The sequence below is a fragment of the Crocodylus porosus genome, unplaced genomic scaffold (assembly GCF_001723895.1).
Source record: "Crocodylus porosus isolate Cpor-Errol unplaced genomic scaffold, CroPor_comp1, whole genome shotgun sequence".
NCBI lineage: Eukaryota > Metazoa > Chordata > Crocodylia > Crocodylidae > Crocodylus > Crocodylus porosus.
The window spans coordinates 83494298-83519730 of NW_017728949.1; the positions used below are offsets into that span (position 1 = coordinate 83494298).

The 25433-nt window shown below is 42.7% G+C and overlaps 1 protein-coding gene and 1 long non-coding RNA gene across 7 annotated transcripts in view; one reads left to right on the plus strand and one right to left on the minus strand.

The window, feature by feature from the left end:
- The window catches only part of PKP4 (plakophilin 4), a 173386-nt gene that overhangs the window by 28931 nt on the left and 119022 nt on the right, over positions 1-25433 (plus strand). For all 6 annotated transcript variants that reach the window (XM_019553923.1, XM_019553924.1, XM_019553925.1 and 3 more), the window contains one exon: positions 7192-7304. In XM_019553923.1, the coding sequence (XP_019409468.1) occupies positions 7192-7304 (113 nt within the window). The remainder of the gene's footprint in view (positions 1-7191; positions 7305-25433) is intronic.
- Positions 897-19638, minus strand: LOC109322758. Its single transcript, XR_002104478.1, has 3 exons — positions 19627-19638; positions 8674-8676; positions 897-1004 (listed from the first exon to the last, which is right to left on the minus strand). It is a non-coding gene; the product is annotated as an uncharacterized LOC109322758 (long non-coding RNA).

The window sequence follows — 25433 nt, forward strand, 5'->3', positions numbered from 1 at the left end:
CAGCTGATAACTCAATGATCAGATATGTTTCAGCTGAAAATGCAGTGTTTTCCTCTCCCTCTTCTCTTTAAGGAAGTTGAAAGCTTTGGAGAAAAAAAAATGTGTTAAAAACAGTGCTCAAACTGGTCTGCGGGTCAAATCCAGCTGACAGAGCCATGCATTTGGCATATGGTACTCTCCATGGGTCCAGAAATTTGGCAGTAGGAAGTAGCCCTGCCACCATTTCCCCCGTTGCCAAATTTCCAAGCCCTGTGAGCCAGATAACATGGCCATGCATGTGGGGCAGGGCCATGAGTGCAATGTGCCACTGGGCTTGACCCAGCATGCGGCTTGTGGCGCCAGGAGTGGAGCCAAGTCTCAATCCAGAATGTGGGACTGGACCCTTGTGTCAGCCTGGACCCTTACTCCAGTTCACCTGCAGACCAACCTTACAGTACTCATCTGGCCCAAGGACCACTTTCTGTCTTAAAAGATCAACTAATTAAGTGCTTCTTCACTTAGGTACATACAAATATTCAGGGAGGTTAGGGGTGCGTTATATCGGGTTAAAAATGGCCATCTGATCTAAGGCATATCAAAGGAGGCGGAAGAGGCTAGCAGAGGGACTTGGGGGAAACAGGGCTAATGGGGCCCTGGCAGGGTTTGGGAGGATTGAGGGGATTGGCAGGATTGGAGAGGTTCTCTGTTTCTGCCAAATCTACCCATTCCCCCCCTTCCCCAGGCTGCCCCCAATCCCACTGAACTGCCCCATATCCTGCAAAAACTGTGCCTATGGCTGATTTTACTAGTGTTCACTCATCCTGGGAACCTGATTGAAGTAAGAGGTGGGTAGATAAGGGGGATAGGGCAGGATGGGGGGGCTGTTGGCTTTGGAACCTTCCTGGAACTTCTGTACAGGTTGTACTTAGATTGACTTAACTAGGGATTCAAATAGAAGGTCAACACATAGGTGAACTAAGTTAGATTGGGTGGCCATTTTTCACATGATCTAACTTCCCCCTAACCTTTCTGAATGTCTTAACATAGCCTTACTTTTATGTACTTGATCCTTTAAGAGCTTCAGCATACAACTGTCCAAGTTATAAGCCAGTTTTCTTTTATAGCCACAGTGCTTTACATAATATGATAGAATAAAAGAGTTAGTTATGGAGGTGAGACCAGGATCTCTGTATCAATGCTTATACCAGGAGTTAGCAATGTTTTTGGGCAAAGTGCCAATACCCAACCTCAGCTTGTAAGATGTTGGTGTGCCAGGACAGACAGCAGGGGAGCTGTGAGGTGCCTGATCTTTCTTGTGGCAGCACAGCCCCATCCCCTTCCCCATGGTCTGCCCCAAGGCTCACATGCCGTGCTCTGGCACCCATGCCAGCAGCTGTCTACCCCTGGCTTATACCAAGAATAAAGTTAATTTCTTAAACGTAGTGCACTATTATTCTCAAAGTAACAATAGCATCTTGTGAATTATGGCTTTACAATTATTCAATTTTTTATTTTAAGAAAATATTCCAGATTTGAGATTGGAATCAGTAGCAAGGAAAGTTTAGAGGAAAAGTTCAGTGATGAATGTTTCCAACTTTTGATAAACAATTTTGACAAGATAAATTTATATTTAAAAACAATCTTCCCAATCGTCTTCTGTGTCTTTGTCCAGTGAATGAAGCTGTTGTTGCCTTCAAAAGGATCTTCCTTTCTATTGACTGTACTACAGAAATAAAAATTATTTCCCATTATAAACATGGAAAAGTTTCAGATTTGCTAGGTAAATTCTGTAATTAAAAAAAATTCAGTTGATCTCACTATGTTAAATGAAAATACTTTTTTTAAACTTATGAAGTATATCTGGCAGTGCAAGAGTTTAGCAGTGCCCTGTTTTATTTACTAATGATAACTCTTTCTTTGCCTATGTAATATCAAATAATAATAACCATTATTCTGCCTTTTAATTTTTATAATTTTAATTTAATTAAAGCTCATGGTTAAAATGCATTCATTTTTTAAGTGTTTTTAAATTACAATTTTTATCTTCCCATGTCTGGAATCAACTAGTGCTGTTTGATTTTGGGGGGAAAATTGGCAACTTTCTCCTTGAAACTAGCAATTATACAAATACAGTATAATTTCTGAATAATTATTTTTGTTTTCATTCTGTAGAACATATTACTGCTTGGTATTCTTAATTTTTATTCTACTTTCAAATAATATAAAGTCATTTTTGGCATGCATTTTATATTACCAAAAATTTATGTTGTAAAATTAAGAATGCTGTGCATTATGGGATTTTTTTTTTTTTCATTAAGAAGCAGTAGAGATTTGATCTGTAGATACAGAAAAGCCTGCTAATGCATTGAGTTTCAATATGAAATCACTGTAAAGTAATCTAGGTTGCTAGGGCATGAATTTACAGTGCCTTGGGCTATTGATTTAATAGTGCAATCCCAATAATCACGCTTCCTGTCATGCCAAAAATGATGGGACAAGAGATTTTTGGGATCAGATCCAAATTGCACCATTACTACTTGCCAGTGCAGGGGGTGCCCAGCATCATAATCTTGCAAGTTGAAAGCTGGGTGCCCACAGCCCAACATAACCCAGTGCAGATTGTTGGTCCCAGCCTCAGGACTGCACTAGGCCTGGTTCAGATACCTGTAGAACTTCAAGAAAATATTTTCATAATAGGTACAAGTAAAGAGGGTTTTTTTTATTAATATTGTGAGTAGGGACTGTGTGTTTGTACACTTACATATTAGCCCTGTCATGGAAAGTTTAGTTAATTTGGTGATTTGGAGAATCCTTCCCTGGCTACTCATTTGTTAAGTATGCTCCTTAGCCTATGAATTTTCAAGGTCAACAGCTTCAGTTGCATACTGTAAACAGATGATGTCTAGCAGCATTTTCCATAACTCCTGCAGGGGAAAAATCAGTCAGTATATGAATAACATAGCATGAAACTCAGGCTCAGATTTTGCCAGGAGATTCAGTTGTGTGTGAATGTTTTGGCTATGCAAATACTGATGTGAAGGTCTAGAATGGGTGCTTATTGCACTTAGGGATTAAAGCATTATGAATAGTGAGTCTGTAAGTCTGGGGTCGGCAACCCCTGGCACACATGCCGAGCGTGGCATGCAAGGCCATTTTGCTTGACATGCTGCAGCCAGCCCCCAGCTCCAGGCAGCTGTTGCCAGCGACGGAGCCCAGGCTGCTCCCAGCAGGGCGTGAAGCATCCCAGCTGCCTACTGGGAGCAGCCCAGGATCCTGGCTGGCAGCAGCTGCCCAGAGCCAGCGCCAGCTGCAGCCGAGAGGCTCCCAATAGGTGTGCCGGGCTCTGGGCGGCTCCAGCATCAGCTCCACACTAGTGTGTGCAGGCACGCCTCAGAGCGGGTGGGGGGGAGGGGCCTGAGACAGTGCAGCCCTGTCTCTCCCCCGCTCCTGGGACAGAGGTGATGAGCCCGGTGCAGCTGTTTGTAGCCAGCCCGGGCTCTGGGCAGCTGCAGCAAGCAGCAGGCAGAGAACAAACAGCTGTGCTGGGCTGCACAGCTCTGGCATTAGCTCTGTGCTGGCAGCAACTGTGCCCACACTGTGGATTTCAGTATCTTTGAAAGTCAGCTCATTTGTTTCTGTCATTAATAATTGCCTACTGGCTGCCCCCTCCCCCACTTCCCCACCCTCTGCCAGTTGGGTACAAGTTCCACTTACAACTTTATGGGGGGGAAAAGCAAAACAAAACAGTGAATGTTATTTTGATGACTATTTTTTCCTTAATGGCTGTGCTTGGAAATCTTTCCTACCAAAATACAAGACCTGTGTGCTTTTTAAAAAAATAATAAAAAAATAAATTTGGATTCTAATAGACTACTAATAGTTACTAATAGAATACATGTAAAGATCTATGGATAACAAATAGGCAAAATGTATCCCAACAAAATTCTGTATTGTTCTGCAGCAAAGTACAGCCATCTGCCAACCTATCTCCATTTAAGTGCTTCTCTTGTCATCATTTCCTAACAAAAAAAATTGAAGAGATGTTGTGAGCCAAAATTTATGGTGCTGTCAATGCCTTCTGCAAAAGGTCTGTAGACTAAAAGACTTGTAATTCTCTTTTGGAAAAAAGTCTGGCCCCTGAAAAACATTAAAATGCAATTAGGATTGGAGGAATTTTTTTGCCACAGGGGGAACAACATTTGGGGCAGGGCATAAAATCCCTCTGATTCCAATTGTACAACTGTTGAGCTGCCCCCAACTCAGTCCTGAAGATTGGGCAGAGGGCAGCTTTGTCCCAAAACTAGGGCTGTGCTCAGATCCTTGAAGGTTCCTGGACTGTTGGGGCTGGCTCTTAAAATCAGCTGATTGTCAGCCCCAGCCACAATACTCCCAGCAGCATTCAAGACTCAGGGATGTCCAGGCCAGGTCAGCTGATTGTCAGACCTAGCTGTTAGTTCTGGGTCCAGTTCAAGATCTGGTCCCCACAGCCCTGGGTCTCAAACACACCCAGGACTGTCTAGACCAGGTAGGAAAATCAGCTAACTGTTAGAGTGGGTTCGAAACCCTGGGCTATCTATGCAGCTGATTGTTGACCTATGACTCCAGCTGCACGCATGGCTTTTAGAAGTCCTGAGGCACCAACACTGGGATTGGGGAAACTCTCCCCCTCCCATCCCTTGGGATATCTAAAAAGTTCAGGTTCAGCTTGGCTCCCTGTTATATAATTTGCACATAACTTTCATCATCTCTATTTCCAGCCTCCACTTATTACCGTTTCCATCAGGGCAGGTGATGGTTTATCTTTCTTCAACTTGCTTTTAGACCATTATTAAGACTTTCCAGTTATTTACTCACTTAAAGATGTCATAATATATTCAACGAGTCTGCAGATAACATCTCTTGGATTCCATCATTCTTTTTCAAAAGGTTTTTAAATGTTACCTACATTCAATATATGTTCAAAAAATATATTGCATTTCCAAAAAACTTTCAGCAGAGTAACACTGCAGTCTTTTCTAATAATATTCTCACTTTCAACCAGCACTGAACTTTTGTTTTGGTTGTTTTATAGCCCTTATTCAACCAGAGCTCTACAGTTGTACTCTTTGTTAAACTCACAAATAGGAATATCCAGAGGCCAATCAAAAGATATATTTTAAGCATGTGTCTAATTTGGATCCCATTGTGGATGTGCATGTGCTTCATGCCCATGCATTTGGAATCTTTTCCAAGCAGTAGTGTACAGCTGGGTGTATATAGTCTCCTGTATGAGGAATCTGAAGTGTCTGCTATCTTCCTTACTGCCTGAGCCAATGAGACAGAACCTGGATGATGTCCTGCTGGCTACTCATTCTTAATGTGTTACTTGGATATTTACCAGATTATTCATCTGATTATAATGTCTAATATCTATTGTCATGGCATATTCCAAACCTGGCTCTGCCTGCTCCAGGGTTAGTAGGGAGTTTGTTGGTATCAAAGCTGCCACTACCAAAAATACCAGAGTTGTTCTGATTGGCTTTGAGGATCCCAGTGAAAGTTCTGTAGACTTCAATGCCTAGTTTCCCATGTCATTGTGATGGAGTAAGGGTTTTAATGGAATATTTCTCTGTTAACTGTGTATTCACATTGTTATAATTAGGGTTTGGTATTTGACTGGTCAAATAAAGTTGTCAACCAGTCAAATATCAGTCAGAAAATTGCTAATATGATCAAATCATGCACAGAAGAAGCACAAATTTTCCATTAAGAATTTTTGGAAAAAAAAAATCATATTTCAATCCAGAGAACTGCAAAAATATATTAATTCCCCATAAAATTGCTATAATCTTTGACCAGTCAAAAAATATGCAGTCTATTGACCAGCTTGCCGAACCTCTGTTGCAAGGCAGCTATTGGCACATTTTGGACGCAGGCTGAGAATATGGCCTCAGTTTACCCAACTAGCTTTTACTTAGAGAATTAAGCGTTAATATGTCCCTATTGTTAAAAGAGCTGACCGTGAACTGGACAAGAGAAAATGGAGTTCCAGCAGCACAGTCTGAAACTCCTACAGAACATGGCTGTGTCAAACCCACTTGCATGGCAAAAGTTGTTACGTTACCCTTTTAAAAATATCTATTCTGTTTAGGATTCTGATGCTTAAACATTTATTGCAAGCAGCAAGATTTTTTTGGGATGATATCTTTTATTGAACCAACTGAATGGTTGTGATTTAAAATTCTAAACCTTTAGAATGCAAGTCATTCTTCATCAGGTCACATGTATTAATATGTATTAATGAACATTTATTAATATTTAAAAAACCCATTTCATTTCACTTGCAGAATGTAAAATGCATATAGAAGTTGAACCATATGCATTTAAAATAATACTGATGTTCTAATGTCACCTGTTTGATCATTTATGAAAGCTATCTATGTAAAAGTAAAATCTCTCCTCTTGTAATATGATTTGATTTCCCTCAGTGATCTACCACAGAGCAGAGTATCATTTCTCTGTGAAATCTCAAGATTTTAGAAACAATAAGCAACCTCTGCTTACCATTGTTTTACATGACTGCATCTGAGGCTGTCGGAGAGGGATGGTGCAAGTGTAACTGAGAAAACATAACAAGTACTGGAATGAGAATTTTTTTTTACAGCTCTCAAAAGTGGAGGAATGTCTATGCAACATTTCTGTCAACTTTCAAACTGCAATTGTGTTTAAATTTTTTAATGTAAAATCACCATGTACTGCAGCTGAGGGCTTAAAGTTTTGTAGCTAAGAATGACAAGCTGCAGTATTCTCAACAGTTGCAGACATAGTTAAGTATGTTTTCAAGTTTCAATCAATGTGTCAAAGTGCAGCAGCAGAGGAAGATACTGGAATAACTGAAATCATAGATCATATAGCAACAGATAATAAATGTCTCCTATTTATGCCACAGATAGCTGAGCATTTTATTCTTTTCCTTTTTCCCTTTTTTAATGGGGGAGGGTGGGAAATTATGTTTATGCTACCTTTGGTTTAAAGAGCTATAAAATGTATACTGTATTATTCCAATAGACTATTTTAGCTATTGAAGAGTTGTTACAAGGGAAAATCATAATGCATTATTACTGTTTCATTATTGATCTACACTCATTTTTTTTAACTCTGATACCTTGGATTAATAGGATCTCATCTAACTTATAACACCCAGAATGCCTTATTTTTGTTTTGAAATTACAGGAGCTGCAGTTTCAAAGACTCACCAGAGAACTGGAGGTGGAGAGGCAAATTGTTGCTAGTCAACTAGAAAGATGTAGACTTGGAGCAGAATCACCGAGCATTGCCAGCACAAGGTACAGGCCTTGATGTCTTTATTTTTGCATCCCCTCGTCGTTTTGGGTGCTACGTGTAATTATTTGTAAGGTTGCTGATCAGTTTACAGTTACTTAGCATTCAAAAATGCTGATTCACTACAGTTGAAACTATAAAGGCCTCTTGTTTCCTATCTTTTACTGCAGTGCTTGTAAAGTTTTAATTATTCCCGGATTGTCCTAAATCAAAACAGAGTAGAAGAAGAATTTATCATAGTAATTGTTATGGACTTGGCTTACCCATATTTAGTGAAAGCAATTTTACTAATTTATTTATTTGCAGTAACTCGGTGATTCTAATCATTAGTGGTATAATACAAGGATGTGAATGTTATACTTGTGTTTCCAAATACTTCCCAGGAAATGTCCAACCAGAATTCATGTTTATATTTAAATTTATTTGTAACAAAGTTGCATGCTACCGTATGTATTTAATAAGTCATCTAGTTTTATCAGTCTTTTAAAATTTTGTTCTTGGTTTCTTTATGCATACTTTTGAGTATATTTAAAATGGTATAATATAATGCTATATATTTGACACAATATGTCCATTTTAAAATGTAGTATTACATACTGTATGTTGTAGGTGTGTAGTAATTACAGTATATTTTTTCATAATTAGAAAGCTTTCATATGCCAAATGTGTTTAGATTATTAAAATCCTCAAGCAGATTAAGTGATTGGTAGCAGATTGGAACAAGTCCAAAAGAGAGCAACAAGAAATATGTAGATCTTTAATAGGCACAGCACACTAGGGAAAGTTAGAAGTCCTGGGATCATTTTATCTAGAAAAGAAAATATTGATGGGGTGAGGGATTTGATAAGTCTCAAATGGGAGGGGGGGACCCCCGAAAAACAGTTGTTATAAAGAGGATGGCTATCAACTCTTTTTTGTGTCCACAGAAGGTAAGACATGCATAATGAGCTTAAATTGCAACAAGGGATATTTAAGTAGACTATTAAGAAGAATCTTTTAACTATGAGAGCAGTTAAATTCTGGGACAGATTACCTGGAATGGTAGTGGAATCCTCTCCTTTGAAGTTTATAAACGCAGGTTAGGCAGACTTTTGGCTACCCTGCCCTGTGCATGTCGTTAGACTTGATCTCCTGAGAGCCTCTTCAGCCCCACATTTGTGTGATTTTTATAATAACCTTTGAAAGTGAAGATTCTCGTTCTTAAAGCTTTTTTACATGAACTATCATAAAATAACTACCTAGGCTTCAACTTCCAGCAGACCTCTTTAACATTCATTAAAAGAGCAGCTCCTTCATACATGCAGTTTCTTGTGTTTTAAATACCACTGGTTTCTGTATTCTTTCAAAAGTAACTTTTGTTTTGATTGAAGGGACATCCTTTTTTGGAGCTAGAGTATTTAACTCTATAGATATCCTCTTCATATTGGGTCCGAAAACAAATCTCCCAAAGCATGGCCAACTAATGAAGTTCACTTCCTGTAATCTTCAATTTCATACTTTAAAATACTTTACCTCAGTGGTCATATGATAGTATTGTTACCACATAACATGTTTCTGCTTGTAAAATATTTATATGTACTGTGAAATACCTGACAAGTGGAAATACAATATTCCCCACACCATTCTTTGTGTTGTACTTGTATCCAAAGGTATGTGAAGGCCAAAAAAGGAGGTTTGTATTGGATGCTTCTTGGTAGGGCGTTCCAAAGCCATAGTTATGTCTTGCCTCCAGGTATCTTCTGTTTAAACCTTCAGTACTCCAGTTCATTTTACCAGACACAACAAAAAACATTCTGCCTTGGATAGATGGTCCCCAAACTTTATCATTTTACTAAGTCAATATCCTCAGTTATGTAAACAGGGTTGGGCAAGCACCAGCCTCAGGTGCTGATTTAGAGAGGCAGCCCCCAGAGAACCTGCACCTACTACTACCACAACAGTGGCCCATGTTTTGCAGCTTGCAGTGCTCCCACAGCTGCAGCAACCCCTACATGAAGGGGTAATCACACAGCCCTTCCCTGCTCAGCACCCCCTCTCCCTCCCCCCCACATGCCTTCAGCACCAATATGCCTAGCTACATCTCTGCACATCTTTATTATACTCTAAATAATCAAGATGTCTCCAGTTGTTGAAATGATATAGTATCGCTGTTATTGCTGTAATAAAAAGGAAATATATTACCATAAAGGTAATATAGGGGTAATATATTCCCATAGAGAGGTAATACATTCCCAAGAGCTTTATATCCCCATATACAAGGTGGGAACTTGTATTCTGTAATGGCTGTAAATGTAGTCTCATTTCTCTTGCAATTGTTTCTGTTGTGGTTTAACAAATGACCATTTACATAATTAAGTTAATGTGTTTTTCTCTAAATGTCCATTAGCACTCAAATTAAGGCAGTTTGTCGTGTATTTTAGTACATGTAAATTATGAATCTAGTAAAAATCTCCAGGCACATACATTATCAGCCAGTATCTGTGCTATATTTTTCATAGCTAATAATAAAAGTACTGTGCATACTTTTTAAGTGTTATAAAGTCTGACTTGAAGTACATCTTACTGGTAGTTTTATAAATAACACCTTAATTGAACAGTAATCCAAAATTCTTCATATTATTACTTGATATTGAGCTGTATTCGTGAAAAATCATCTGCCCAAAGGTAATCTACCCAGGAGCTTTCATAACAACTTGCAGATACTAAGCCTCTGAACGTTAGTGTTGGTTTTTATTTTTACATGAAACCCTGCCTTCCTCCTTTTTTATGATTATACTGTACCTAGCTGAGAAAGTAGTTGTGTGCCATCCAGAAAGTAAAATGCCTTGCTGGGGGCTGCTATGAGAGAACCACCTTCTTGATTCATTGTCTGCATGCCAGCTTCTGATGAGGTCCAAAGCTTTTTTCCTCTAGGATACATTTGAACTTGGATAATCTGTATTACTTTTTATTAATATTGCATGTGCCTCTGTGTGTGTAATAATAATCCATTACTTGCTGCACAAAACTATATAAATGGAGTTGTTAGAAGAACCAAGCAGGACAGTTAAAACAATGGCCTAATTAAGGAGTATCCCAAGAAACAGAAGTTTCCCAACAAATAGAACAACTTCTAATTCTGACGACATAGGGTATGGACTAGAGGTGCACTGATACATCAGTCTATATTGTATTGGCACTCATGAAAGGAAAATTGACACTATCAGCGACCGGCTTTTTTTGGCTGATGTGGCTGATAATGTCGCCAATAAATGCTGTATGTGTGCATGCAGCCGCAGCACGCATTGGGCCAGGAGTGCAGCTCGGTGGCTTGGAGAGCAGTGTCTGGCTGGTAAGTCTGTTGGGGAGAGAGGATGTGGGGGAGAGAAGGGACATGGGGGTGCAGATTGAGGCCCACACAGTGAGGGAAGGGCTGGGGCAGCCCAGCCAGGATGGAGGAGGGCACAGGATGGAGCCAGTGACTCATCCAGGGGCTGTCTGGAGCAGCCCCAGTCCCAAGTGCACAGCAGGCAGCCAGCCCTCACCCCATGCACATATCTGGGGGGTAAGTGCCCCCTGCATGCCTCGCCCAGGGGTGTGTGCAGTGGCAGGAGCTGCTCCCCCTCCCTGTCCTCCGGATGAGCTGCCAGCATCCTGCACACTGCCACACCCCAGATGGACAGCAGTTCCCCCTGCCCCCCTCCCTCCCTCACCACAGGGGGCCTAAATCTGTGTGTGTGTGTGTCCACACATACACACATCCCTTCCCCTCAACAGACTTACCAGCTAGACATTGGTCTCCAAGTTTCCAGGCTGCATATCAGCAATTGGATTGGCATCAGCCGATGTGGCTGGTCAATAATCAGCCATTGGTATTGGTCAAAAAAAATTTTATTGGTGTACGCCTAGTATGGACACACAGAACACTTAGACCAGTTTAAATGCAGTCTAAACCTGAAATGAACCTATGTACCAAGCCCTTTAAACTGGTTTAAAGTGACTTGAAATGGTTAAAAAATGAACCTGGAAAATCGCAGTGTACTGGGTCAAGAGTACATGAATAGGGTGTGGAGAGCACCCTGTTCAAGTTCACTGATGACACCAAGCTGTGGGGTAAAGTGAAAACACCAGCAGACAGGGACCGCATCCAGGCAGACCTGGATAGGTTAGAGAAGTGGGTGGATCTGAACAGGATGCAGTTCAACAAGGACAAGTGCAGGGTGCTGCACCTGGGGAGAGGGAACCAGCATTATGGTTATAGGTTAGGGGCTGATCCTCTCGGCAACACACAGGCAGAGAGGGATCTTGGAGTCAGGATTGACTCCAGGATGAGTATGAGTCACCAATGCGACGAAGCAATAGGCAGAGCCAACCGCACCCTGTCATGCATCAACAGGGGCATCACTAACAGGTCCAGAGAGGTCTTGCTCCCCCTCTATGCGGCACTGTCAGGTGACAGCTGGAGTACTGTGTCCAGTTCTGGGTGCCGCACTTCAAGAAGGGCGTGGAGAACCTGGAGAGGGTCCAGAGGAGGGCCGCTCGTATGGTTGAGGGCCTCCGTGGCCAGCCCTATGAGGAGAGGCTGAGGGACCTGAATCTCTTCAGTCTCTGCAAGAGGAGACTGAGGGAAGATTTTGTGGCTGCCTACAACTTTATCAGGGGCCAGCGTCAGGGAGTCGGGGAAAGTCTGTTCACCAGGGCCCCCCTTGGAGTCACCAGGAACAATGGCCACAAGCTGAGGGAGGATAGGTTTAGGTTAGATATTAAGAAGAACTACTTCATGGTAAGGGTGGCCAGAACCTGGAATAGGCTTCCCAGAGAGGTGGTGCTCTCACCTTCCCTGAAGATCTTCAAGAGGAGACTGGATAGGCATCTGGCTGGGGTCTTATGACCCCTCCCACCCCCAGTGCTCCTTCCTGCCCATGGCAGGGGGTTTGACTAGATGATCTGTCTAGGTCCCTTCCGACTCATTGATTCTATGATTCTATGAACTGGGAATGCTACATATGGACGCCAGGTGTTCCATGACATAGGTCTGATTGGTTCTCCAGCATCACGCACTCCATCATACCTTACCCCCTCCACCAGGTTTATGGCCATTACTCAACTGACTGTTTTTTGCCCCCATTTCTTGGCACCTCTTATCAGTGAGTTCCCTTACATTGCTTGTTCAGTATAAGCTTTCTTCTGACAGCTAGCTGTGACTTCATTTCGTACTTGACTGCAGCCCCTTATTATCCCTCAGCCTGTGGGAACCCCAAACTGTGGGTGCAAGCTCTCCCTTCTTCCCAAGCTCCCCAAATCAAGTAAGCACACTGCTGAATTCACTCAGGTTCAGGCTGCTGAACTTTCATGATCTCATGTTTAGGAGAGGAGGGAAAACATCCCCCAGTTACAGGTCACCAGCCCCGGGGCGTCCCCAAAGGTGGATTCAAGTACTACTCTCCCTTCACTCCCAAGTACACTGGACTGGGTGCTCACACCTACTCCTAATGTTCAAGCCACAGCACTTTGATACTTAAAAGGTGACTGTGCTGTGGCATTGAATGCATCTGAGCCACAACAGTTGTGAATGGGTTCCCAATCAGCAACATTTGGGACTGGCTCCATTGTTGCATAATCTGTCCACACCCATAGCTGTCTTGCTAAGGCTAAGAATAGACATCAAAGGTAACTGTAGCAGCGTGGGGTCCTAGGGATGGCCATGATCTCCCCTAGCGCCCCCTACCGTGCCAATGTGGTACTAAAGCACCCTCACATCTCACCCGCCACGTCTTTGGTGTTAACAATGAATAAGGGAGGCTGCCTTTTGTCCTCTCTGACACGGTGCTCTGATGTATCTCGGTCTCAGTTCTATTTTGGGTGACTCAGTGCACCACAGTCTTATGGGCTATGCGTGGCTCCAACCACCCCTGTACCATGCCCCAAGCCTCGCAGATGTACCAGAAGTTGTCTGGTTGATTTCCCTTTCTGCACCCTCACTGGCACTCTCTGGCTTGTCTCAAACTGCCTGCTCTGGGCACTTAGGGCTCAGGCGGCCTCAGCCTTACCTGGCCCCCCTCCCAATCTTCTGCTCCCCTTCTCAGGGCTGGGGTCAGTGCACCCCTGAATGCTGTGCCCTCTCTGGCACCAGGTTCCCCACGCTACCATGGAGCCCCTATGAGGCCTCTTTCAACCCCTAATAGCCTCACCCGGTCCTCCAGTGTAACAACAAACAATAACACAAGCCCCTGGGCTATAATACAAAGTTAAACCTCCTGGCTAAGCATTCTCCAAACCGCACCACATCTCTCAGAGGCTTATACATCCAGGTCTTTTTCTCTTTCCTACATTCAGGGCCGAGCTCTTTCCTCACTCAAGCAGTACTCCTCTTTTCTGGCTGCCAGTTGAGAGGGAGAGCGAAAGAGCTCACAGCCTCCAGTCTGTCTTATAGTAGTCAGCCCTCCCCTTCCGGTCAGCTGACTCTTCAGGTGTGAGCCCTCAGCTCATCCTGGTTGCCCCTGGCAACCAGCACCTGAGCCACTACTCCAGCTTTCCAAGTAGCAGGCACCTTAGTGCCCTGCTACAGTAACACTAAGACAAGAGCATCCTGAGCCACAGGAAAGGTGGTACAGTAAAAGCTCTGTTATTTGGCATCCCCTGGGAATGGGGGATGCCAGTTAATCAAATATGCCAGTTAATCAAATGTGCACTGTCTGGTGCACTCCCTGGCACCAGTGTGCCGGGGGACAGGGAGAGGGGTCCTGCACAGGCTGCTTTGCCCCAGGCCATAGGCCAAAGAAGAACTCGGCTCATGGTTGCAAAACTGGAAGTCACCGGAAATGGGACTTCCGGTTTCAGTTTTGCCGCGGCCCTTGGATATCAGTTAGTAGAGCTTTTTGGCTAATAAAATGCTGGTTAACACAGCTTTTGCTGCATGTTGACTGGTGAGCTGTTACCCAAGGAATGTCTGTGATCTATGAATATTGATGAGCTGGTCGGGAAATACACAGCCAGCACTCAGGTTGCAACCAGGATAGTCTGTTTCTTCCAGCCAGAAATGGAGGTTAACTGGGTTGAGGGGAACTTAAATAAACCCCCAAAAACTGGCAAGTTAAGACTGGGATGCGAATAAGACCGAGTTATATGGGAGAGTGGTACTGTTTTATTTTTTGTACTTTGCTATACATATGTTCTGTCGTTGAGGAAATTAAGATATAACGCTTTATTTTAAAGATGCTGTTTTTGGATCACTTTAATCTACTTTACTGGTCGCAGGTCCCTAGCGTGAAAGGGATGCCCAAGACAGCTGGGGCTGGCACTTTAACATAATTCAGAAATGAAAGGAAGAAGAGGTTCATAGCCCAGAGATTCAATCTGAGAGAATGGACAAACATACTAAGCTGTTTTACAAAGTGGGTGGTGAAGCTGTTGCTTAGGAGCACATGTCAGCTATCATATTTTACTTATGCCTTCATGTTCCTGCATGGCAGGGGTGTCGAACATAGGGCCTATGGGCTGGCTCTGGCTGTGGAGTCACTCTGTTCAGCCTGCCAAGCTACTGATGAGCAATAGGAAGTTTGGCGGTGTGACTGGAGGAGTGGCCTACTGTAGAACCTGGGGCCCTTGGGCCCTGGTGGACGTAGTGATAGTGAGCAACAGCTGATACAGCCGTGCATACAAGGCAGCCACTTGGCTCATTGCAACCACCACTGTGCACTTGCCCTATCTCCTTTGTCGCCGGTCCCAGCACTGTCCTTTCTAAAGCCACTGCCACTACACGCCCTGAGCAAGAGCTGGAGCCACTGCTGCCACTGCGTGTGCCCTGGGCCAGAGGTAGAGCTGCCACTTTTGCATTAACATTCCTTTAACCCAAAAAAAGACATTGATTGCTTTATTGTATGTCCATTACCACACATTACTTCTAACCTATTATTGTGAATTCAGCCCTGTGATTCTGAACCAGAGGCTGTCAGTGATATCAGATTGTGTGTAAATTCTGTGATGTAGACAGAAGTCTACATGTAAAGAAGAAAGATAAGTAAACCAGGTGAAAGGCTGGTTATACTAAACTCCCATTTGGTAAACACTTCTCCCTCCTGTCAGCAGGTACAATTGCTATGTAACTGAAGAAAATTGAATACCATTGAGAAAAAACTCACACTTATTGGCACCAGTTTAATCTTTTTGTATCATAAAGACCTGAATACATAATTGTTACCAATGACAACGTAAAGTGTCTTGTGCTCTTGCAGCATTACAAAACAGCCCTACTTTTGCTGCATAGTACATTTTTATCCTATTTTTAAAATGTCCTGTTGACAATACAGTAAATAGTCAACAAAACAACTCTTCAAGCAGTGAATGGTTGAGGTGCAAACCTCTAAAAGTGCAGTTTTATTTGGAGCAGTTCACTGAAGCACAACTCTTCAAGCAGCCATTTTTAATTACTTCTCATTGTCATTCTGATCACAAACAATTTCTGCCACAGGTCAGTTTCCTCCGGGATATAAAAATCCAACTTATAATGGTCCCCATCAGCTGGAAATAAAAATATATATCTGATTCTCTCATAGGACATTTATCTTTAAGGTAATTCAGTCAGTATTTCTCTTGATCTGAAGTATTCAAGCTAATTCAAGTGGTCTAATGCTGTGGCTATATGAAGATTTTAGTTTAAACGTAAGGGTTTTAATCACTATCAGAATAGTTTGTTTGGTCTGATTTATTTTTATGCAGTTTGTGTTAAAATAACAGTGTTTCAGAAGTACTCCATACGAATAAAATATTACATGCTATAATTACATGCTGTAAATTGAATATTTAAAATTTTTGCAGGAAAACGATATTGACTGTACTTTAATGCACACAAGGATGTTTCGTATATAATGGCAGCCTTTTCTGAAAAGTGTCAGCATGATGAATAATATGGATGAGATCAGGCAGACCACAGTGTAGCATGAACCAATTCTTGTTCCATCGAGAATTAACATATAAGATCACCTGACAGCTAAACCACCTGATAACCGTCTAGACATTTCAGGACATGAAACATGTTTCTGCCTGAAAGAAATTTAAATGTTGAACTAATTGTTTGGTGTGATTTTTGCTGAATACATCTAGGGCTGCTTGCAGAAGTAAAAAACCCAAACAAACAAAAAACACGCTTTACCTGAAGAAGCAGTACATTACTTCAGCCCAGCTCTTCAGCATCTATAAAGATTGGGTGCTTTCAGCTAAAGCTGATTCAGTTGGCTGTTAGAATGCCAAAAAGCCTTACTAAGCACCCAGTCTTTATAGACATTGGGCAAGCTGGGTGTAGCACACTGTCTGTTGTGGGCATGTGCAGGGCTTGGCGCAGGAATGCACCGAGTTTAATATGAAGCGCCATTTTGCGGGGGGAGAGTTTACATCTGCAAGCAGTCTAGGTTTTTCAAAGCGTGACCTCATTGAAACTTTAATTTCCAATAAGAGCAGGCTAAGCTTTCTTAGTTAAAAAATGTGGAATAATGTTGTATATAACATGATATTAAATACTTCACACTTCGGAGAAATCTTGTTCGAAATGACTTTCATATTATTGTATAACATCATATACCAATCTTTAATTATAAAGCAATGCAAAATTATCTTTATGCTTAGCTTATTTTTTGCAAAACGTGTTGATGAATCATCCCAATAATTAACATTATTTTTATACTAATATCAACACTGATGTTGACAGTAAATATATGAATTAGTTTCAGCAATTACAATCAGTGCAACATATAAATAAAATAACTGGACTTCTACTCTGTTGGAGAATTAAAAGGACAGTAGAGTCTAAAATTCACATAAAATACTGAGCTAAAAATGAGCAATTTAAAATCTGATTTAAGATGACCCTAAACTTAAGATGACCCACCCCCAATGATTAGATTATATACATGAAAAATGTATATATTTGTTGTAATTTTCCATTTATAGAATCTAATTATTGGAGGGACATCTTAAATTCATCCCCTCCACAGATGTAGGGGGGACAGATGTTGTGTGAAAATGGAGCAGCTTGTGCCTGTCCCTGCTACCTTTGCCCACCTGTCCTGCCCCTCCACCCAGCTTCTGTTCCCCTTTTTCCCCCCCACCAGCAGGTGGGGGGAGCATCTTTGGCATCTCCCAGCATGCCTCATGAGCTTTCTGAGCTGCCAAAAACTCCTGAGCAGAGCTGAAAAGCTGAGCCAACCCTGACTGGGGTGTGGGTGGTGGGGAACATCTGGCTGCCCACCTAGACCTGATCCAGCAGCAGCTTGTCATGGCATGTGCCCTCATAGCCACAAGCCACCAGCTGGCCATCCCATAGATGGCCACCCGGTGGAGCCTGTGCCTACCAAGTACGTGTGCATGTCCTGGATGCCTGTATTTCCTCCACCAATGTTGGTGGCCCCAGCTCCGCACAACAGCAAGCTGTCCAGATCCCTAAAGCCATGGGCCATGGATCTCCAGCTCCAGGCCCCGCTGGCCCTGCATCACAGCCACCACTGCCCACAACTCAGGCTGGCCAGGCACTGTCCCCATTCACTTAGTGCACAGAGGCACATAAGAGGCTACACAGCTTGCATACACACAGTAGTATTCCCTGCATTCTGGAAGCTGTGGACATTAGACCAAGTGTCATAAAAAGACAGACCCTAATTCAGGGGTGGGCAAAATGGGAGGCTGCTAAAAAAAAAATTTAAATTAATATTTATCTGACCCTGGCTGGCTGTCAAAGATGACAGGAGCCAGGGCAGTGGGACGCAGGGGGAAGCTGCTGGCAGGAGCCAGTTGCAGCAGTAGCAAGGCCTGCTGCCCTGCCCCTCCCATCCCCAACCCCTGCCTTAGCAGAAGCTTCTGGCCTGGGAACCTGGGGCTGCTCCTCACCTCCTTTCACCAGAGAGGGAAATGCAGATAAGAATGGGCAGAGGGAGGAGAGGATCGCTGGTACAGCAAGAGCCAGTTGGCACCACACGGTTCCTAGCTGGCAACTGCACAGTGCTCCTCCTGTGTTCTGTGGTCCCAGCTCTGCAGCCGGAACCATGTCACGCCAGAGCTGCAGGTAGAGAGAGGCAGGCACAGGGTAGAAGTGGCAGTGGGGGCAGGTGTGAGGGAGGGGGAGTGGCAGCTGCGGGGGCAGGTGTTGGGCTGGAAGTGGCAACGAGGGCCCCAAGCTCACAGTGAATAGCCTGCATCCAAATCGGGGGGGGGCCACATGCCCCCCTATGTCTTCCCCAGGAAGTGTTCACAGTGGTGGGGAGTTGCCCCCCCCCCACCCTTCCAACCTCCCCATGCCCCCTGGACAAGCTTCCTATGGCTCTGTCCTGCTTCCTGCCCTGGCCCTGGGTCCCATTCACTGCCCTGGCTGGGCAGTGTCCCCTGCCCCATCCCTGCTCCGCTCCCTCCCTCACTGTGGGGTCCTTGGTCTCCCGCACTCCTGTTCTGCTCCACAGACTTACCTGCAGGGTGCTGCTCTCCCCACTGCCCAGCTGCATTCCTGGTCATGCACATGCGTGCAGCCAGGCTGGGCTGTGCACGTGCACACAGGGTCTGGAGCCCCAGCCAAACATCATATTGTATTTATCGGTGAACAATATTGGCTACACTGGCCAAAAAAAGCTGATGGCTAGTAATGTTGATTTTCCTTTTATTGATGCCAATCCAATATGCAACCAAAATATCAATACACCTCTGTGTAGTATAGATGTTACTTATGGTTCTCTGACCTACAACACTGATACCACATCCATACAGGGTTATCTAAGAGCGGGACCAGCCATTTTTACAGCATTCTGTGTGTCCTGACTGTCTGTTCAGTTATGGCTTTCTTTGTGCCTACTGCGCAATATGTGTAATTTGTGTACCTGACCCTTATTAATAAATGGGTTGACTAGGATGGAACTATTATATAGGTGAGAATGCACCATTGTACATAACATCATAAAATCCTCAGTAGTAATTATCCATCCCAGTCTTTCTATAGCCTAATATTGTTTCACATTTTGCATGCAGATATATATTGAGTAGAGTTTTCAGTAAGTTTTCTCTTTTATCTTTATTACGTACAAAAAGTAGGTGTCTCCCAACATACTCTGCAGTGAAAACTTTTTCAAAGAAATCTACTTGCCTTGTCAGCAATGTTTGTATTTTCCTTACCTATACACTTTTACTGTCTGGTAATCAAGTGAACACATTCTCACGTTTTCAATTCTTGATTTATTTGAAGTATTTCTGGTTGGCTGCTTCTGTTTTTGCATATTTATTCTTCAGGAATTAGGAAAGCTAACAAAGTTACTTATCTTGCCTTTGACCTGCAACAGCATACCCTCCTTTCTCTTGTCCCGAGGAAGATTAGACTCCATATTCTGAAGGACCATGTGATTAGAAGTCATTGGAGAGGGAGTCAGTAGAGCAGAAGACATTGCAAGGATTTGTTATACAGAAAGATTAGATAGTAGCAGTCCAGATAAAAGGAATCCTACTTTATTGTGTTCCACAAATTTAATAGGACGTCTTATTATTCAACATTTGTATCATATGCAGTAAGTTTAGGAAACAGCCAGAGTGGAGCATTAGTTAACTTCTTCAAGGGTGGTGTAGCATCCATTCTGCCAGCTTCAGTGCTGCCCGCAGTAGGTATTTTTGGACCCCCACCCTCTCCTCTGGGCAGCACCCAGAGTTGCTCCCCTGGTCATCCCTTTTCAATTATGCTACTGATTCTGCCTTTAGTGTCCTGGGGTCCTGGAAGTAGTGGTACCTCTTTCAAACATAATTGCTTCCCACTTGGGTATTGTACCTCCCCAGCACCCTCAAAAGGTGAGGCTTGACATTAAAGCCACAGTTAAAAAGTTAAAGGCTCATAAATGATGACTTGATTTGCAAACTACAAACTGGATGTGTTGGAGTTTTAGCAGTTGCGAGTGAAGAAAGTCTTAGTATCAAGCATCATTGTCTTAAACTTCAGAGCAGGCAACTCTGTAGAGAAATTGTTTCCTTTGAATCTACCATTAGTCACATGGTCTTCAGCCCGAGTGAGTGAGTTCAAGGCAAAGAGTTCAGTTCCTTGTGGAACCTCAGCATTTTCTCATTGAGGCTGATATGCATGTTGTCTACGGTAATCTATTTCAAGATTTGTGTTTGGGGGTGGGGAGGGGGTTTAGGGCTTGTTACCTTAGCCTCAATTACAAATGAATAGGCAGAAGTGTTCTGTTGTTGTACTTCTTGTGAACTTTAAGTTCACAAAATATTTACGGACAGTTTTGCACGTGCCCCGGGGATGGGGGACTGCGCTTTAATTAGAGCAGCTCCAAGAGCTGCTCTTATTAAAGCACCACAGCATCTTGTGTATCAGTGTTCAATGAGCTTTAGATAAAGTGCCCCATGGCCATTTTGAACCGTGGGGAAACTGAGACACGAGATGAGGGAGCCTACTGGCGCACAATAATTACCATGCTCCAGCAGACTCGATTAATTGATTAATGCAGGCATTTTCAATCTTTTTTAAGGCGTGTACCCCTTCTGGGTACACTTCTGGTAGAGCCAGGCAGGACCTATGCAGCCTGCAAAGGGAAGCTGCTTGCCTCCACGCCCCCGCACTGCCCTGCTCCTGGAAGATTGCAGCACAGGGTGGTGGGTGATGTGTACCCCTGGTTGACAACCCCTGGATTAATGTATTATGTATATCCATGGCTGGGTTGCTGTCATATGACAATAATTTTTTATAAGCTTTTGAATTTACTTTGAATAATATGCAAGTTCACAGTTACTAATTTTTATGAGGAAGAAAGAAGTTTTATTTTATTGAGGAGAAGCAACAGTTCCTAAATCATTTCTCTTTTCCAAGTTGTTGATTTTATTAACATGTACAAATTACCATTTTTTTTTTACAGAACCCAAAAGCATATTGAGCATTTTACAGAAAAATAGAAATAAATATGCAACCTCCACCCCAAATAACCTAAAATTAGCAAAGAGCCTAATTTAGCAAAAGTAAAGGTAACGTGATAGAAGGAAATGAAGTAAAAAAACAAAGTTAGAATAGTAAATGAGAAAGAAAACTAAGTAGAATAGTGTTTGCAAAGTTGAAATATATCAGTTAGATGTGAAATGACAGTTGTGGTGGTAAGAAACAGCATTTGGAAACTTCTAAATGTGGCCACAGTACTTCCTTATAGGAACTTACAGGATTTCCTACTTTCATGTATCAGTGTGACATCCCACTATGGGAAACAGTCTCCTTTCATACAGCAATACTTTGTACACCTCAGATCTGCCTCCATCACGACTATTGTTAATGTATTTTTTAAGTGTCGTGTAATTTCCCCTGGGCTATTACTTTGCAAATATAGGTTTAGTGAAAATTACAGTAAAACAGTTGCTTCCAAGCTAATAGGGTCCAGTCTTTTAGTTCCACCAGTAGAACTATTTTGTGGAAAATTTATGCTTTCAGATTCAGAATTCCCAGATTCAATCTCTACAAACAATACTGTCAAACCAGAAAGCGGGGCTGTTTTTCTTAATGTGTTTTGGACATGAATATGTAATTTTTTACAGGAGAATTATAAAGGACAACGTATTCCATGATAGTTATGAGATGGGTTTAACTAAAATTGCATTTTAGGACTATTAATTCATCTCTGGAAAAAAATGAAAATGCTCAGGTTCAAGCATGGCTGCTTGGCTGGTTTATTTAATATTTACTTTATAGTAGCATATTGGGATCTTTGTCCGTTACAGAGGCCATTGTGCCAGACACTATAAACTAAAAATATTCTCCACATCAGAATTAATAAGCTAAAGAGCTAAAGACTAAACACAGCATTGAAGTTCAGTTGAAAATTATTAAATTGAAAAATATACTAGTAACCTGTATAGAAAAACAGCAAAAATGTAAGGTCTCATTATACTGTACTTTTCCTGTTTGTCAGTGGCCATATAATGATGCATATTGCATATATAGAACTGAATTTAGGCAATTTTGTTGGAAACTAGTCATAAAAATTGCAAGGTATAAAGAGACGTCATAGCATATGTAATAATTGAAACGGTATTCTTGTTGTAGATGATTAAAATGAAAAGTAAAGGACAGATTAACTGATATATGATTGTAACAGACAGTTCTCAAATTCTGACTGACAGTAACTCTGAATAAGCAACAAACACAAGTCCACATGAATAAACCATTTGCCATTGAGTGCCTGACAGAAAGAAGATATATCCCCATAATAAAAGCCTACTCAAGAAAGAGACTAAAAACGTGTCTTTTGACAAATGTTTTGAACAAGTTTTGTGATAATTTTTTACAAAATTTGAATGTTTAACTTTCCAAAACTTTTCCCATTTTGAATGCTATATGGAAAAAGGTTTTATATTTCACATTTTCACTTATAAACTTGCAGTTTCACTTTGGATATTAAAATGGATATAGTACTGGTGAAAGGCAGTGGTCAAAACCCGGGGCAGGCAAAGTCCAGCCCATGGACCAGATCTGGCCAACAGTGGACTCCATTTCCCAAAAGCCCCTGCCTGCAGTGGTGAGGCCAGTTTCCATGGAGACCCCAGCAGCAGGCACCCTGTGATAGTGCAGGGCCAGGATTTCTGTGGAGACTGGCCCCAGCAGCCTGCATGCTCTGGGCAGGGGAGTTAAGGCACTGGGTTGTGGCTCTGCTCTAGCTCCTTGCAGCGGTGACAGCGTGGTCTGGAGCTGGGACAGAGCCATAATCCACTCCCTGGATGCCCCTTCCCAGGGCATGCAGCCTGCAGATCATGGCTTTGCCTGGCTCTGGACCATGCTGCTGCCCCTGCAAGATCCCAGCTGGACCCCGGAGCAGCTCCATGCCCTGCCACGTACTCTGCCAGTGCTGCAGCAAGTCTCCACAAAAACGCTGGCCTTGCACTATCGCAGCACAGCTGCTGCTGGGCTTTCCATGGAAACTGGCCCCAAGCACATATGCAGCGGCTGCTGGGAAATGGAGTCCAGATGCTGGCCAGATCCACCATTTTGCCCACCGCTGGAAATCAGCCATGTTATAGTAGTGTAAGAGTGGTGATGTAGCCATTATAGTTCAGAAATTGTGAAAGGCAAGGATTTGTGTGTCTGCTACTCCTGAGAATTTCTCTCAGCCCCTCCTCTTTTCTGTGCTTCACTTGCTATGCCTGGCCTCCTGTAATCAGAGACCCAACAAAGAATATCTTACATTTGAAAGCTTATCAGACTTTATCCCAACTACATAGTTGTTCCAATAAAAGATATCACCCAAAGAAATTCTTACCTCTTCCTGAAAAATCATTGCGTTTGCAATTTCTTCTTATAGACTGTTCTTTAAAGCATAAAACAATAATTGGACTTGACGTGGAATTCTTGCTATGAAATAGTCTTCATGTGTTGGGTAACAGTTGTGAAGGTTTTATGTAGCAGGAAGAGTTTAGTTCCACTTGGAATTTAGATAGACTGCATTTGATGATAGGAGGGAGAATGATTCATATATTAATTTACACATTTTTACGAATCTTTCTTTAAAAATAAAAATCTGTTTCTTTCTTGATCTGTATCTCTGCTATCTAAAATAAAAAGTATGAACGGAAACCCAAGTGGTTATCTTGCTATTCAGATCCTGTTAGTCAGTTGGCTTTGTCCTGCTAAGTAATTGTGCTTTGAGGCAATATAACTTAGTTCAAGGCTGTCTAAATTTTAGGTGGCCAGGGCCTGCACTAGATAAGACCTGGACTACATGCTGCAGGCCCCCTCTTCCCTCCCCTCTGCTGCACCACGACATGTGGCTGCCCTGGCTCCCACTCCCAGATCTCCTGCTGCACTGCATCTTGCCTGTGCTCCTGGCCCCAGGCAATGGGTTCCCCCAACCCTATGGGCTGCATTGTGCTGTACCGCCCTGTCCCGTCCCCTGGGAGGGGGAGCCCAGAGACCCTAGCTATTACTGCAGCCAGAGCAATGAGGGGAGTGGTGGCCACCTGGGAGCTGGTTTTCATGATATGCATTCAGGCTACAAGTTGGCTTAGTTGATGGGACACTGTATCACAACTCAGAAAACTTGGCTTCAGTTTGTGGGTCTGCCACTGACTTGCTGCATAACTGTGGGCAAATCTCTTCCCTCATTTATCTCAGTTGCGGCCATGTAAATGGGATAATTATATGTTGGGGCAGACATGGGAGACAGGTGTCAGGCAAAGGTGGAGGGGGAGGCAAGAATAGGGGTGCAGGCACAGAAAGGCATGTGGCATGGAAATATGGTATAGTGCAAATAAATTTCTTAAGGTAATTAGTGTATTTAGTAATCTTAACTAAACATTTATTGTTCCACCATCACATAATGGAACATAATTTCTTAGAAATTTCTCCCAAATCACCCCAACCTTATCTAAAAAGTTCCAATTTAATGCAAATGTTGTGCATTCGCAACTATAAGAAATAGTGGCCAGTATTACTCAGGGAATAGTTCTGAAAACAGAAGATAATAGCTAAATGGGAGTAGCTTTTCACCTCCTTAAGATGTGGACTTTAATCTTAATTTTGGTTAAATTTACTTCTGTTTTCCCCATTTGTGTCATAGAACACAAATTAGCAAAAGATGAATGGTGGTCTAGTCTTAAGAGGATCTTAAAAATCTAAGAGAGTCCTGGGAACACGATTTATGAGGAAATGATCAAAGAACTTGGATTATTTAATCTGAAGAAAAGAAGACGGGGGGCGGGGAAATTTGATAACAGTCTTCAAATATGTGAGGGTGGTTATGTGGAAGACAGCGGTAGACTATTTTCTGTAACTGAAGGGGACCAGACAAGGCCCCATGGTGTTAAATTGCATCAGGGAAATCTAGGTTTGATATAAGAAAAATATTTTTAACTATGAGGGTAGTTAAGCATTAGAGCGGGTTACCTGGAAAGATAGTGGAATCTCCATCCTTGGAAGTCCTTTAGACTAACACTTGACTTGGATGGTATAGTCACAAACAGCCCTGTCTTGAGCAGGGAGTTGGGCTTGATGACATTATGGCGAAGTGCAGACAGTCAAAAAGCCCAAAGCAGAATCATAGAAAATTAGGGTTGGAAGAGACCTCAGGAGGTCATCTAATCCAACCCCCTGCTCAAAGCAGGACCATCCCCAACTAGATCATCCCAGCCAAGGCTTTGTCTAGCTGGGTCTTAAA